Below are 16,676 nucleotides of genomic sequence, written 5' to 3'. Positions count from 1 at the left end.
GATGGAGGAGTCTGGTAGGCTACAGTCCATGGGGTCGCAAAGAGTTGGACATGACTGAACGACTTCATTTCACTCATGACTGAATTTAATATGGTCCAGGCGAGAGCATACATTTAGTTCACAATTCTTTGCTCTGTTTCAAGCACAGTCCTTGCCAGTCTGAAGCTCCTCAATAAAATTTATCTGCATTATGTCAAACACGCTCCTGTTGTTGATTCACAGCTAGTGTGTGTGTGTGTGTGTGTGTGTATGTGTGTGTGTGTGTACGTTGTGGCAAATAATGAACTTCCACCTGAGGACTGACTTCCACAATCTAAAATTATACAGGGAGGCAATATACTCATTGCTAAAAGTAAATGTCTTTTTCAGTTATATTCATTAGGTTTAGTTCTAAAATCTCAGGTTGTCTTCTGAACTTAAAGATATATTCATAAATTATCTCCCCTAAAAATAGCTGATGAAAAATAGAGAAATTATCCAAAAGTTGTATTGGCTGTTAGGGAGTTCCCATGAACCTACATAATATAGGCTCAGGATAAAAGCAATTATGGCAAAAAAGGAAAGCATAAATCTAGAGATGGCACTATGTAGAGAAGTGTGAAATAAGATCCAAAAGGCAGGCACATGCTTTTCAAAATTAAGTTAAATACCTGTTCCACTTAATCATATTTTCCTGAATGAGATGAAAGGCATTAGTCTTCTTCTAAAAGGTAACTTCTTAAAGAAAAAAGATAGTTTTTAAGAAATAGCTTTAACTGTTCTAAGCATATAGAACTCTCCGTGTTCCTCTTCTTATTGACATAATTCAATAAAATATAAATAAAATTTAATCTATTTTATATTTGGTATGGATGCAACTTTCCTCAACCAATAAAAATTCAAGAAAACAGATGATTTCCTAAAATGTACCAGGCTTTTATTTTTATCATAAAAGAAAGTACAAGTTTAGAACTATTATCTAGGTAACTCTAAAAAAAAAAAGCACTTTAAAAAGTATAAGACTTATGGTAATCTACTTGCTGTTAGCCCAAATTGGGAACAAGAGACCCTTAAAAAGTACCTTCTTCTCTAATATTAAGAATACCTAATTTAAAATATTTAATCCAGAAGACTTAACGTTCTTTTAGTGAGTTTAAAATATGGAGTAACTCTATGGCAGCGTTACTTTGTATTTCTAAACATAAACCCAACAACACTTAGATTTACCATTCCTGTGGCATAATAAGCAGAATCACCAGGATCTTGGAGTCCTAGGATGAATTCTTTGTTCTTTTCCACGAATAAGCCCAAAATGAAGCTAACATTTCAGAACTGATGCTTTTTATAAGTGATTACTGTATAGGAAAAAAAAAAAACAACTATAGATTTAACAAAAGCTTTCTAGGCGTGGTGAATTTTCATTATAAGAGGTTTGGAAATTATGCATTTTTGTGCATAATGCACAAAATCCTTTTGATTTAATAAATGTGTATGTATATATAGAGTACTGTTATATTTTTGAAAACAGTTGATAAAGACACGGACGGTATTTACGTGACAGAGAAATAAGAATTTTACTGTCAGGCAAGCCTCATGGATGTTTTGCCAAGTTGTGACAAACATGAACAGAATGGTGATTTAAGTTCAGATCTGCTGTCTGTATGACAGAGGGCAGAAGAAATGAATGTCAGGGATTTTGAAATTTTTATCTGCTAACTTTAACACACACTTTAAAGAGTTTTTGCTCAATTTGCTGCTACCTATTAAGTCTTTTGATTTTAAAAAGCTTTGCTCTCCATGATAATTTAAACCTTTTAAGTTAAAGATTAAGTCATGCTTATTTTAGAATGTCTAGTGTGTACAATCGGAGAAGGCAATGGCACCCCACTCCAGTACTCTTGCCTGGAAAATCCCATGGACAGAGGAGCCTGGAAGGCTGCAGTCCATGGGGTCGCTGAGGGTTGGACACAACTGAGCAACTTCACTTTCACTTTTCACTTTCATGCATTGGAGAAGGAAATGGCAACCCACTCCAGTGTTCTTGCCTGGAGAATCCCAGGGATGGGGGAGCCTGGTGGGCTGCCGTCTGTGGGGTCGCACAGAGTCGGACACGACTGAAGTGACTTAGCAGCAGCAGCAGTGTGTACAAACATATATGTAAATACATACATTATCTGTTTATATATATAGATATAAACCATTCTAGCACAGGGCCTAAATGGCTGGTAACATGTAATTCTTGCTGCTTCAGAACATTGATGACAGCACCTCAGACCGACCCTACAGCCATGCTCTGGTGGCTGGAATTGATCGCTATCCCCGCAAAGTGACAGCTGCCATGGGCAAGAAGAAAACTGCCAAGAGGTCAAAGATCAAGTCTTTTGTGAAAATTTATAATTATAATCACCTCATGCCCACAAGGTGAGCATTTCAAGAATGGAAGTGAAAATGACTTCTCTTTTCCCCTTCTCTGCCCTACTGAATAAGACGACAACCTGGTCGCCACTGCAGTGTGGGGAGAGACATCATTTTGAATTTGTCATTGGCAGTGGTTTCCAGTATTGTCTCTTTTACTGTTCACTTTGGGCTTCTCTGGTGGCTGAGAGGTTAAAGCATCTGCCTGCAACGTGGGAGACGTGGGTTCGATCCCTGGGTTGGGAAGATCCCCTGGAGAAGGAAATGGCAACCCACTCCAGTACTCTTGCCTGGAGAATCCCATGGATGGAGGAGCCTGGTGGGCTACAGTCCACGGGGTCACAAAGAGTTGGACACGACTGAGCAACTTCACTTCACTTCACTTCATAAACCAATAAGAGAAAATTATATGTAGATTTTATATTCAGAACTAGAAATATCAAACAACAATAGTAGAAATGGATTTCACTCCTAATGCAATATCCATTTCTTCATATCTGTCTATAATTTTCTTAAAAGCCTAATTTGAGAGAAGGACCTCATTTGCAGTTCTGCTATATGGATTTACCTTATATATGTGCTATAAATAGTTATCACTTATTCATTCCAACAGTGTATCCAACAGCTTATTGAAAGAGTCTTAAGAGTTCACGAATTTGACTGAATATATGAAAGGAAAAGGGATTCCCCAGTGGCTCAGATGGTAAAGAATATGCCCACAATGCAGGAGACTTGGGTTTGATCCCTGGCCTATGAAGATTCCCCTGGAGGAGGAATTGGCAACCTACTCCAGTACTCTTATCTGGAGAATTCCATGGACAGAGGAGCCTGGTTGACTACAGTCCATGGGGTCTCAAAAGAGTTGGACATGGCTTAAAGACAACAATGAAAAGAAAAGAAATCCTCCCCATGTCACATAAGCCCTTGTTAGCCTTCGTGTTATAACACACAAGACTCAACCACCATGACCTAGATGTTAATGTCTATGAAGGTCAGAATGAAAATATTATACATCATCTAGCTCTATCTACTCGGAGAACGCAATGGCACCCCACCAGGTCTTATAATCTTTGCTCTCATTTTATAAATGGCAGGAATTAATTGATTACAAAGGTCAGCACCATAAAATCACAAGGGGAAACTATAATTCCATCTTGAGTCTGTGCTTGTTAAATGACTACTAGCATTTAAAGCCTCAAAGTTAATTTCATATTAAGTTTTAGTTAGAATTTGGAACAAATACAAACTCAAATTAATATTTTGTCCAGTTTATGTATTTGTAGATACTCTTGTTACAGTGGAAAATATTTCATTAAATTAGAGAAAAACACCCACATCCTTATTTTTCAGTACATCACTTTCTGTATATTACATTTGACATTTATCACATGCATACTAAGGGCCTTTAGAAGATAACACCTTGGATATTAATTTACTTGATTGTTTTCCTTCTCCTAGGTTTCCAAAATCCAGATTTGTAAATCAGTACATATTTATGGGCTTCCCCAGTGGTTCAGCAGTAAAAAATCTGCCTGCCAATGCAGGAGACGTGGGTTTGATCCCTGGATCAGGAAGATCCCCTGGAAAAGGAAATGGCAACTTGCTTCAGTATTTCTCCCTGGGAAATCCCATAGACAGAGGAGCCTGATGGATACAGCCCATGGGATTGCAAAAGAGTCTGACACAACTTAGCAACTTAACAACAACATATTTATGAGGTAGCTATTTTGACGAAGAGATTCACTAATAAATCATTTAAAGAGCCCTCCTCCACATCTCCTTCTAAACCGTATGTCACTAAGCTAGTACTTTCTAGGTAAGTTAGGGTTGAGTGGCTACGTATATGCAAAATTTTCCAGCTTATCTCCTCCAACTTCAAAATATTCTTTCAGGCACCATTTTCCATCTTCAGTGTTCTCAGAAAAGAACAGGATGTATCCAAAGCTAATTAGTAATCCTCAACTTCCTAACCTAGCTTATTCTTACTTTTTATAAATCTTGCTTCATCCATCACTTTTCCTGTCCCTTCTACCAGCTCATTTTAAATGATGCAGATTTTTACCATCACGAGGCAATCTTCCATCTCATTCTACTACTTTTAGTGAGCTTCTGTACTGATCAATCAACAATCTTCATCTGAAAACTTTACTCTCAGTTGTACTCCATTGAAACTGGTCTTTTAAGGGTGAATAACAAATGATCTCCTAAACTGTAAACCCAATTGCTTTTCTCAAGCTTCTTGCTAAACCTGCCATCATTCACATCTTTCATCTAATATTTTTTTCTTAGTCATTCGTAATATTGTATTTTGCTCATAATCAGTAAATCAATCCATCTGTGTTTATTTGGAAACCAAGCATTCTTTTCTTTCTACATTTTCTAATTCATTCATGTCACCTAATTAGGCACTGGTATTATGTTCTTTAGGTGGCACATATAAGAATTTTATAAAGGAAACCAGGGGGAAAAGGTGAGTTTGAAAAGATTTAAAAAGCAGTCAACAGAATGTTACTTTTAAGACTTTATGTTATGAAATGAGAAATTTATATGCTAGATAAGAATCCCCTCAAAACAGAACCTTGATTGTGCTGCTTGATATGGCGCATGCAATAACTGTGAACTGGAAATCAGCGAAGATTATGACAACCATTCGGAAGACTTCCCACCCTTCTCACTTACTCCTCTGTCTGCCCTCATTGCTCTATTCTTTCAAGACCCACAACATAAGCATCTCCATTAACATGGGGCATCTCTTCTCCATTGGTTACTATCCCATCCTTACTGGACTTGCCTGCTTTCTTCATCATCTCACTGGAAATGACTGCCAAAGCTTAATAAATCTCTTTTGCGAGTCCCAGATCTTCCTTTTCAGTTGTCTGCATATCACATCTATTTGTCCAAAAATACCTCAAATTCATCATTCCTGAAACAATTTCCATTATTCCATCTATCTTGACCCCAATCTGATTTTTTCCTCCATGTCATTTTCCTTGGGTTTACTGCCTTGTACTATCATTTGGCTTTAGGAAATCTTAAAATGATCTTTCACATTTTGTTCTCTTCTTCTATCTCAACCAATCTGTTGATGATTTCTTCAGTTTCTACTTTCATGACTTTTCCTGCATTGAATTAGTTTATTCCTCTCACCTGGCCAAAACCTCACTCCCACTTTTCCTTCTTGCTGCAGTTGTGTCTTAGCAGAGCATATGGACTTCAGTGGACTGGCTCTTTGACTTCTGCTTGCGCAGATGTTCCAAACTAATACTCCAAGACTTAGTTACAATTACAGAACTCTCATGTTCAACATCCTGCACCAACTTCCCATTCTAGGTTTCTCTACAAGGCCCTCACAATACTGTAGCAAACTTATCCCAACAACATTTTCCCAAACACACCATATGCTGGACAAGCCTAAATATTAATTCATTCTTCCAATTTTATATGCATATTTCTTATTTTATGCCTTTGCTAATTCTACAAATCCCTGTTGTTCTGCCCCCCCCCCTTTTTTTTTTTTTAGTGAAATTATGATCTTACTTTAGTGAAATCACTGGTTCAAGGACTCTGCTTAATAGGTCTTTTCATCCCATGATATAACCTCTCTCTCTGGTTCCTCTGCCTTTTCTAAATCTAGCTTTAATATATGGAAGTCCATGGTTCATGTACTGTTGAATCGTGGCTTGGAGAATTTTGAGCATTACTTTGCTAGTGTGCGAGATGAGTGCAATTCTGCAGGAGTTTGAACATTTCTTGGCATTGCCTTTCTTTGAGATTGGAATGAAAACTGACCTTTTCCAGTCCTGTGGCCACTACTATTTTCCAAATTTGCTGGCATATTGAGTGCAGCACTCTCATAGCATTCTCTTTTAGAATTTGAAACAGCTCAACTGGAATTCCATCACCTCCACTAGCTTTGTTCGTAATGATGCTTTCTAAGGCCCACTTAACTTTCCATTCCAGGATGTCTGGCTCTAGGTGAGTGACCACACTATTGTGATTATCTGGGTCATCAAGATCTTTTTTGTACAATTCTTCTGTGTATTCTTGCCACCTCTTCTTAATGTCTCCTGCTTCTGTTATGTCAATACCATTTCTGTCCTTTATTGAGCCCATCTTTACATGAACGTTCCCTTGGTATCTCCAATTTTCTTGAAGAGATTTCTAGTCTTTCCCATTCTAATATTTTCATGTATTTCTTTGCACTAATCAAAGGCAGAGGAACCAGAGATCAAATTGTCAACATCCATTGTATCATCAAAAAAGCAAGAGAGTTCCAGAAAAACATCTACTACTGCTTTACTGACGCCAAAAGCCTTTGACTGAAAAATTCTTAAAGAGATGGAAATCCCAGACTACCCGACGTATCTCCTGAGAAATCTGTATGCAGGTCAGGAAGAAACCCTTAGAACCGGACATGAACAACAGACTGGTTCCAAATCAGGAAAGGAGTACATTAAGGCTGTATATTTCCACCCTGCTTATTTAATTTATATTCAGTGTACATCACACGAAATGCCAGGCTGGATGAAGCACAAGCTGGAATCAACATTGCTGGGAGAAATATCAATAACCTCAGATATGCAGATGAAACCACCCTTATGGCAGAAAGTGAAGAGGAACTAAAAAGCCTCTTGATGAAAGTGAAAGAGGAGAGTGAAAAAGTTGGCTTAAAACTTAACATTCAAAAAACGAAGATCAAGGCATCTGGTCCCATCATTTCATGGCAAATAGATGGGGAAATAATGAAAACAGTGACTTTATTTTCTTGGACATGAAAATCACTGCAGATGGTGACTGCAGCCATGAAATTAAAAGACGCTTACTCCTTGGAAGAAAAGCTATGGCCAACCTAGACAGCATATTCAAAAGCAGAGACATTACTTTGCCAACAAAAGTCCATCTAGTCAAAGCTATAATTTGTCCAGTAGTTATGTATGGATGTGAGAGTGGAACTGTAAAGAAAGCTGAGCATCGAAGAATTGATGCTTTGGAACTGTGGTGTTGGAGAAGGCTCTTTAGAGTCCCTTGGACTGCAAGGAGATCCAACCAGTCCATCCTAAAGGAGATCAGCCCTGAATACTCATTGGAAGGACTGATGGTGAAGCTGAAACTCCAATACTTTGGCCACCTGATGCGAAGAGCTGACTCATTTGAAAAGACCCTGATGCTGGGAAGGATTGAGGGCAGGAGAAGAAGGGGATGACAAAGGATGAGATGGCTGGTTTTCATCACTGACTCAATGGACATGAGTTTGAGTAAGCTCTGGGAGCTGGTGATGGACAGGGAAGCCTGGTTTGCTGCAATCCATGTGTTTGTAAAGAGACAGACATGACTGAGTGACTGAACTGAGCTGATGAACCCCCACTGAAGTTTATTTGCATCTCATAGGATGTACTTATTACTCCACCTTGTATTATTATTGCCTGTATAACCTTCTCCTGCCTACCCCCATTTCTGGATTGTAATCTCATTGAGAAAAGAAAAACAAACATACAAACAAACAATGCACAGTGTGGTGCTCTTCATCAAATAAGAGCTCAGGAAACATTTGTTAAATTGGGTTAGCCAAGCAAAGCTTTGCCAAAAGTGAGGGAATTCATTTTAATAATTCCTAACAGACACACTTTTCTCCCTCAGTGTTTTCTGTACAGATCAGGAGAAGAGGTTGAGAACAATAAAAAGCCAAACAATTCCATTCACTTGCCTAATATAAGCATGTGTATACTGGGTAAATTAGACCAGAGGAATTAGTGAAGTGTGTTTAAGCCACCAAGGAAAACATTACTATATTAAAACAGCTTTTTATTACTTACTGGAGAGGCCCAAAATAATTAAAGGGGTTTAAGAAGATCTTGCTTTAGCCCCAGAGTGTGAATTATAAGTAGACAAATACTGGGTAAATGCTAGTAGTGTGTTCCACTGGCAGAAAATTTCTAAATAAAACAACTTACCTTATAACTGAGATAACCAAGCAGTATTGTTTCAAAGAGACTTATCAGTGCCACTAAAACCTAAAATATAAATTATACCTTAATGAGAAGATGCAACAAAAATATATATTCTGAATATACTATCAATTTATCAATATAAGCCTGTGTATGTGTGTGCATATATGAGTATGTATATATATCATATATGATATAGGGATTGACACCATATACAAGGCCTTGCGTCCTTATCTTTTGAAGTAAAATGGTGACTCAAGAGTTAATGATTGGGAAATATGAAGATACAGAAATAAGGAAAAGCTGTTGCGCTAAAGAACTGGTAACAATTTAGACTATAATTCTGGCACATATCACTGAAATTCCAGTTCCCTGAAAGATACAGATAAAAGCCTGACTGTTTTTACAGGAAGCAGACTCCCTGTCCAGATGAAAACTGCCAACCACAAGAACATAGAACCTAGACTAGTTGAAAGCAGAAGGTTGATCATTTTCTCAAAACTTCACCTTGATGCCAACCAATCCAAGAATTGTCCACGAGCTGATCCTACCCTGCTTCTTGAACACTATAAAACTCCTCACTGGGGTCATGCAGTCTTCAAGGCATTAGCCCACTGTGGCCCCCTTTGCCTGGCAAAGCGATTAAAGCTACTCTTTTCTACTTCACCCAAAATTCTGTCTCTGTGTTTCTATTTGACTCTGGTGAACAGAGACCGAGTTTCAGCAACAGAGGTGCTGTGTGACACTCTTAACTTCTATATACAAGTGGTAGGGAGCAGGCTGTCCTGGTCACTGCAGTTTAGTTTTTATAATGTCTAATACACCTCAGTAAGTCTTTTAAAATTTATTACCACAAATGTAAGTGTGGGATTAGAATAGTCAGATGACTGGAATTTGAATGATATGTAAAGACTAGATTTTGTTTATCACATGACTGCTCCACCATAAAACCAGCCACACAGCCTCCCTCTCAGTTCACCTACCAAGAATGGCAGTTCCCTACAGAAAATCAAAGAATACAAGCTTGGAGTTAGAGGGTGTTTGCATCCTATCATCCACCTCAAACAAAGGTAAACAGTAACATCCTTGATCATTAAAGCAAACGGTCCAAGATACTTGCAGATTCCGTCTGAACAGACTTCATAAACAACCCCCCTTCTGCAGCAGACATGGGCATCCTGCCCTGCCCTAGACAAGTTCCTGCCTTTCTCTCTCATCTCTACTCCGCATACATTTTTCTCAGCTCAACTCCCAAAGAACAGTGGCTCCAACAGAAAGGACATCCAAATTGTCTTATGTTAAAGACGCTAAGCACTTTGGGAGAGAGGAGTACTAAGCAAGCATCAACATGAAGTATTTAAGATAACAAATATATTTGTTCATAGATTTGTGAGGGTTAAGTCACCTGTCTGAGAAAAGCAGATGCCCTAGAGTTTCAGATTTTGACTCCTGTTTTAATGAAAATTTTGATATAGGTGAGTATTAAAACATAAGGATAATTTAAAAACATATGAATGCATGACAATATAAGTAAAATAAGTCCGGAAGTGCATACAGTAGTCAGACATTATTAAAATAGTAAAGTTGAACTTTTTAGATTTTCCTCGCAAATTTCCTAACTCGTGTACTATTCTAAAGGTACACATTTTTAGATGACCTTGAAACCATTTTCAGGATGAATTACTCAAAATCCTATTGAAAAATGAACGTTCTTATTTAAAGATATCACTATTGAGTAAAAAACAATTTGAATGATCAAAATATATTTCAAGGCCATATATAATTATTCAGAAAAATACTAACTTACTTTACAAGTATCCACCTCACTGATGGATAATATAGGAATCTAACTCAGAGATTAAAAAACTGCATTTTTACTAAAACTGAAATATTTGAAGAGAGTTATTTGTAAGTTAATGACACTACTATAAGGTTCACTAAAAAAACATAAAACACAACTTATAAAACAGGAAATATACAAACACAGTAAAAACTTGATTTCATAGTAATAAACACAATGCACACATAATCAAAATAATTCATAGTTGCATATAAAATGTACAGATCTCAGAATCACCCTGATGTTAAATGACAAACCAAACATTTGATTTTAAAGTACTTTAATGTTTGCTTATAAACAGTGAGCCTTAGAGTCTTTCCATTCCTTCCAGACTCAACTATCTTCCAGTCTCTAATGCTTTTAATCTTAGGGACTCTTTGAATAATTTTTGCTTTTGAAAATTAACAGAAACCAAAAAGCATCTGAAGGAAAGAGACAGGAGTAGAGGAGATGTGAAGCTGTAAAAAGTTTGCTAGGCATGAAATTCAACAGAAAAAGGAACAAAGAACAACACACAGGACTCCAGGAAGCACACCAAATACGTAATTCAGAAGCACTGTTCTCTTCACATTTCCTTACTCCTTCTTCAGGAGCCTTTCAATGCCAGAGCATACTTTTTGTTTTATTTGCAAAATTATCTACTAAGGGACCAAGCTCTTCCCATTGGTAATAAGAGCTATTGGTTCATTTGTTTATTCATTTAACAACTATTCATCAAGATTCCGCCATGACCCTGATATTGAGAACATAAGGTAAAAAGGCAAACATGGTTAAGGACTTTTGACTAATTTTTCACACATGGATGTAACTTAAGAATTTAGGAACACATAAATTAGTTGGGAGAACGTGTTGCAATTTCAAACACTGTTTTACTCAAGCTTTCTGAAGTCTAATCCTGACCATGAGGAAATTCTCAACAGGTAGAATTCAAGGCTCAGGTTAACATAAAGAAATAAAAACTTCAAGATGTGCATTAAGGTTAATTAAACAATAAACAATTTTAATTGTTTATTTTTAATATCAATAATTTTCTCCCCAGTAGTACTGCTCTGTAAAATATGAGTACATCTAGATATATAGGAATAAAACAAAATTGTACATAACCTGTAAGCCCCATAAAGGTAGACTTCTGTTCACCCAAAAGATATGAGACCTATAAAAAGAATGATAAGACATTAGATTTTTCCAAGTGAAAAAAACATTCATTTTCAAATGTTGATAAAAGCTAAACATATTTAAATGTTGTTAACATAAAGAGACAATAAAATAGATACAATATATTAACATCAAAATTAAAATTAGGGAAAAAACCTTTATATTGATTTAATTTTCTTTTTGGTAATATTCATTTCTATTTCAGGGAAAAAACTCTTTTTTATTTTGTTTTCGGTCTCATACTAATCAAAAGAAAAGACCATGGGCTCTTATTTAAAGAGTGAAAATGCCAGGGGAGAAAAACTCCAAACCATTTGCTAATCAATACTCCACTGAAAAGTCACTTAAATGCTTTCAATAAACTCTAGCATTTTATTATTTTTAAGCAATATTTTGGCAGTACAAATTCAACAGTAGAAATAATCAGAATAAAGTCAGTAACTCAGGTTGAAGCGGTGGCTCAGACTGTAAAAAATTCACTTGCAAAGCAGGAGACCCACGTTTGATCCCTGGATCAGGAAGATCCCTAGAGAAGGGAATGGCAGCCTACTCCAGTATTTATGTCTGGGAAATCCCAGGGACAGAGGACACTGGGGGGGCTACAGTCCATGGGTCACAAAGAGTTAGACATGACTGGAGTGACTAACACTTTCAGATTGTAAAGCACATTAATATTTGGGCTTCCCTGGTGGCTCAGATGGTAAAGCATCTGCCCGCGATGCAGGAGACCCAGAGTTCGATCCCTGGGTTGGGAAGATACTCTGGAGAAGCAAATGGTAACCCACTCCAGTATTCTTGCCTGGAAAATCCCATGGACAAGGGACCCTGGTAGGCTGCAGTTCATGGGGTCACAAAGAGTCAGACATGACTGAGTAACTTCACTCAGTCTAACTAATGCTAACACTTTCAGATTGTAAAGCACATTAATATTTAGATTTGTATTAATATTTAATGAAATATTTAATATACCACCAAAAAAAAAAAAACTGTGACTGAGGTTAGCATAAAACATTATGCAGAACAAGGAGTAATTGTCTTTAAATGTGTCTTAAAAGTACTATTATCTTTGATGCTAAAAATTGTTTATAGTCTACAAAGAACACCATATATTCTAATGTCCAACTAGTTAGAATTTTTCACTGTTTATATTTCGTCCCTATCTACATCATTTAATGTGCAGCTGATTCAAATACTAGTCATTCCCAGCAACATACTCTACTCAGGAAAAGATGAAAATAGCTATACTACATTGCCCAGAAAATGCAAACAAAAAAACTACAAACAGAACTAAGCCCACTCACTATAGTGATAAAGTATTCGAGGAATCCCAAAACAGAGTATGTATTTTTAAATCTTTGAATCATTTTATTTTGGGTAATATGTTAAACAAACACAAAGAGCAATAAACTCTTAAAAATTCCTTGTTTAAAAAAGAACTGCAAAATTTAGAAGATTATTCAAAGAAAATACCTAGCATATTCACTTGCTCTTTGGAAGTAAAGCTATGAAACCTAGAGAGCGAATTGAAAAGCAGAGACATCACTTTTCTGACAAAGGTTCATACAGGCAAACCTATGGTTTTCCCAGTAATCATGCATGGATGTGAAAGTTAGACCATAAAAAAGGTTAAAGTGCTGAAGAATTGATGCTTTCAAACTGTGGTGCTGGAGAAGACTCTTGAGAGTCCCTTGGACTATAAGATCAAACCAGTAGATCCTAAAGGAAATCAACCCTGAATATTCATTGGAAGGGCTGATACTGAAGCTTCAGTACTTCGGCCAACTGATACAAAGAGCTGACTCATTGAAAAAGAACATGATGCTGGAAGAGACTGAGGGCAGGAGGAGAAGGGGATGACAGAGGATGAGATAATTGGATGGCATCATTAACTCAATGGACATGAATTCGAGCAAACTCTGGAAGAGAATTAGGCACAGGAAAGCCTGGTGTGCTGTAGTCCACAGGGCTGCAAAGAGTCAGACATGGCTTAGCAACTGAATAACAACCACCACCTAGTATATTATTCTTCGTGATTCCAGAATATAACATTATCTGGATGACTGACTTCTTTTGCTCCAAACCAAACCTGTACTATTTCCCACCAAAATAGGTCTTCTTGGCCTTTCACATCTCAGTTGCTGCTGCTGCTGCTAAGTCACTTCAGTTGTGTCCGACTCTGTGTGACCCCAGAGATGGCAGCCCACCAGGCTTCCCTGGGATTCTCCAGGCAAGAACACTGGAGTGGGTTACCATTTCCTTCTCCAATGCATTAAAGTGAAAAGTGAAAGTGAAGTCGCTCAGTCGTGTCTGACCCTCAGCAATCCCATGGACTGCAGCCTTCCAGGCTCCTCCGTCCATGGGATTTTCCAGGCAGGAGTACTGGATTGGGGTGCCATTGCCTTCTCCATCACATCTCAGTAAGTGGCACCAAATTTCATTATGTTTGGTTAGCCAAAGACTTGGGCATCATCTTAGGTGCTTTCCTGCCCTCTATCTATAAATACTGAATACATGAGTCACCAAACCTTCCAATTCTTTCCACCAAATATTTGTAAAATGTATCTACTTCTCTTCATATCTATAGCCAGAACCGCCTTAATATAAATGATCATTTTCTTGCAATTGTGCTCTTGTAAAAGCCCAAACCTGAACTCTACACTTCCTTTTGCTTTCTATATTTTTTCTCCAAATTTCAACTACACAGATTCCTTTTAAATGCATGCCATATCACATCACCCCACTGAACACTGGCACTTTACTTTGTTAAGATAAAGACCAAAACTCCGACCCTGGCTCTCTCAGACTTAGTCAACTGTGACACACTGCTTCCTATTGCAGCCCTTTTCACATGTTCTTCCCTCATCAGAGATCTCTCAGCTCATCTTTCTCTCAAGGAAACCTTTCTGGAAACTTCCCCTTGATCAATGCAGCCAAGGAATCTCTTAGGCCATGTCACTCACCATACCTCTGCCTCCACTCATCTCAGGAGTAACCTTAAATTTGTTTGTAAATGTACCTCTTTAATACTTGTATCCTCACTGAACTGCAAGTTCCGTAAGATGGAGTATATCTCTTTTACTCACCATTATGGGAGAGTGAAAAAGTTGGCTTAAAGCTCAACATTCAGAAAATGAAGATCATGGCATCTGGTCCCATCACTTCATGGGAAATAGATGGGGAAACAGTGGAAACAGTGTCAGACTTTATTTTCGGGGGGGCTCCAAAAGCACTGCAGATGGTGACTGCAGCCATGAAATTAAAAGACGCTTACTCCTTGGAAGAAAACTTATGACCAACCTAGATAGCATATTCAAAAGCAGAGACATTACTTTGCCAACAAAGGTCCATCTAGTCTAGGCTATGGTTTTTCCAGTGGTCATGTATGGATGTGAGAGTTGGACTGTGAAGAAAGCTGAGCACCGAAGAATTGATGCTTTTGAACTGAGGTGTTGGAGAAGACTCTTGAGAGTCCCCTGGACTGCAAGGAGATCCAACCAATCCATTCTAAAGGAGATCAGCCCTGGGATTTCTTTGGAAGGAATGATGCTAAAGCTGAAGCTCCAGTACTTTGGCCACCTCATGCGAAGAGTTGACTCATTGGAAAAGACTCTGATGCTGGGACGGATTGGGGGCAGGAGGAGAAGGGGACAACAGAGGATGAGATGGCTGGATGGCATCACTGACTCGATGGACGTGAGTCTGAGTGAACTCCGGGAGGTGGTGATGGACAAGGAGGCCTGGTGTGTTGCGATTCATGGGGTCGCAAAGAGTCGGACATGACTGAGCAGCTGAACTGAACTGAACCGATGGTACTAATGTCTTCCCAAGTACAGTAGTCTAAGCATTCAATACAGACAAATGGATGGAGCCAGGAAAGGCAAAATGTGGATGATGAACTCAGCACCACTCTCCTTTCCAGAACACACCTTATTATGTTCTCAGTAACACTTGAAAAATGAAGCCAAAACAAAGTACGCAGGAACGAAGAGGAATGTATCATATATAGGTTGGGTTTTTTTGTACATAGAAATGATATGCTATAAACTACAAAATAAGGAAATAGGAAATTCATAAAATAAATTTGAAAGCATAACATAAATTATAAAATCATAAAATAAATTGCTAATCATAAGTTTGAGAGCATTTTCAAAAGGAAATTGGTAGTGAATACAGATTTGCTAAAAGCTAGTTATCTAATTAATGACATTTTCTTTGATCTGACATGTTTTAATAGGTCTTGAAATATCAGAGTACTTAAATTTAAATAAGCTTTTGAAGAAAACATTTTTAGTACAAGACAGTGTCATGTGGAATAAGTTTCATAGTCCTTAAAAAAACATTTCTACAAAACTCTAATATGTAAATTTGAATGTGAAGTGACATCGCCAGTGGAAAGTTGTCTTTTACACCCACTTACCAGGCATTAAATTAAATTAAATACACAGGAGGAAAATGTACACATTCTAGCAAAAAGGTAGTGCCCAAACTCTCTTCATAAAATAGATTTATCATGAAAAAAGAATCTGGGATCTGATCTGCATGTTCCTCAAAAACTACCAAAATGAATGAGAGGTGAAACCGAAACTAGCAGCTAGTCTCTAATTCCAAATGATCTTCAATCCCATTGACAAAAAGGCACTCAGAGGATAGACTTGCACAGAAATATCAATTGCAGTATTACATATGGCAGAATAGTAACTGGAATCTACCTAACCAACAAGAGATTTAAATTGCTCATCATCAACAACAGCAAAAAGGCCGTTAACAAGAAAAAAAAAAGTCATTGATAAAAAGTGACGTATATAACATTATCCTAATTGTATTAACATGACTGTGGTACCTGTATATGTGTATTGATACAATTTACAGAAGATTGGCAGTCAAAATACTAAAAATACTTTTTTGTAGGTATTAAGATGTTAGGTAATGTTTACTTCCTTTTCCTCACCCTAAGTATTTCTATTGCAATAATCATGAATCATTTGTACAATCATAAGAATAAAACAGATTTCACTTTTTAAAACTATAAGAACATAACAACAAGAACGAACATAAAAACAGCCTTTGGGACTTCCCTGGTAGTCCAGTTGCTAAGACTCTGTGCTCCCAGTGCAGGGGAGCTGGGATTCAATCCTTGGTTGGGGAACTAGGTCTACACATGCCACAGTTAAGTCCCAGTGCAGCCAAATAAACAAATACATATGTTTAAAAGTAAATAAAAATAAAATTATATTATCTAGCTATCTTAATTTATTAATTTATTATTATATAAATAATATTATATACGTATAATACATTATGGGCTTTCCAGGTGACTCAGTGGTAAAGCATCCACCTGCCAA

The 16,676-nt window shown here is 37.4% G+C and overlaps 1 protein-coding gene across 2 annotated transcripts in view; it reads right to left on the bottom strand.

Annotated features, from left to right (window-relative positions):
- KCNT2 (potassium sodium-activated channel subfamily T member 2) overlaps nt 1-16,676 on the bottom strand; it is a 439,686-nt gene that overhangs the window by 277,046 nt on the left and 145,964 nt on the right. For both annotated transcript variants that reach the window (XM_005690450.3, XM_013970060.2), the window contains exons 4-5: nt 11,284-11,332; nt 8,346-8,405 (exon numbers count right to left, since the gene is read on the bottom strand). In XM_005690450.3, coding sequence (XP_005690507.1) covers nt 8,346-8,405; nt 11,284-11,332 — 109 coding nt within the window. The remainder of the gene's footprint in view (nt 1-8,345; nt 8,406-11,283; nt 11,333-16,676) is intronic.

Source organism: Capra hircus, chromosome 16, assembly GCF_001704415.2.
Source record: "Capra hircus breed San Clemente chromosome 16, ASM170441v1, whole genome shotgun sequence".
In the NCBI taxonomy this organism is placed as follows: Eukaryota; Metazoa; Chordata; class Mammalia; order Artiodactyla; family Bovidae; genus Capra; species Capra hircus.
This window is presented reverse-complemented; position numbering and strand designations above follow the sequence as displayed.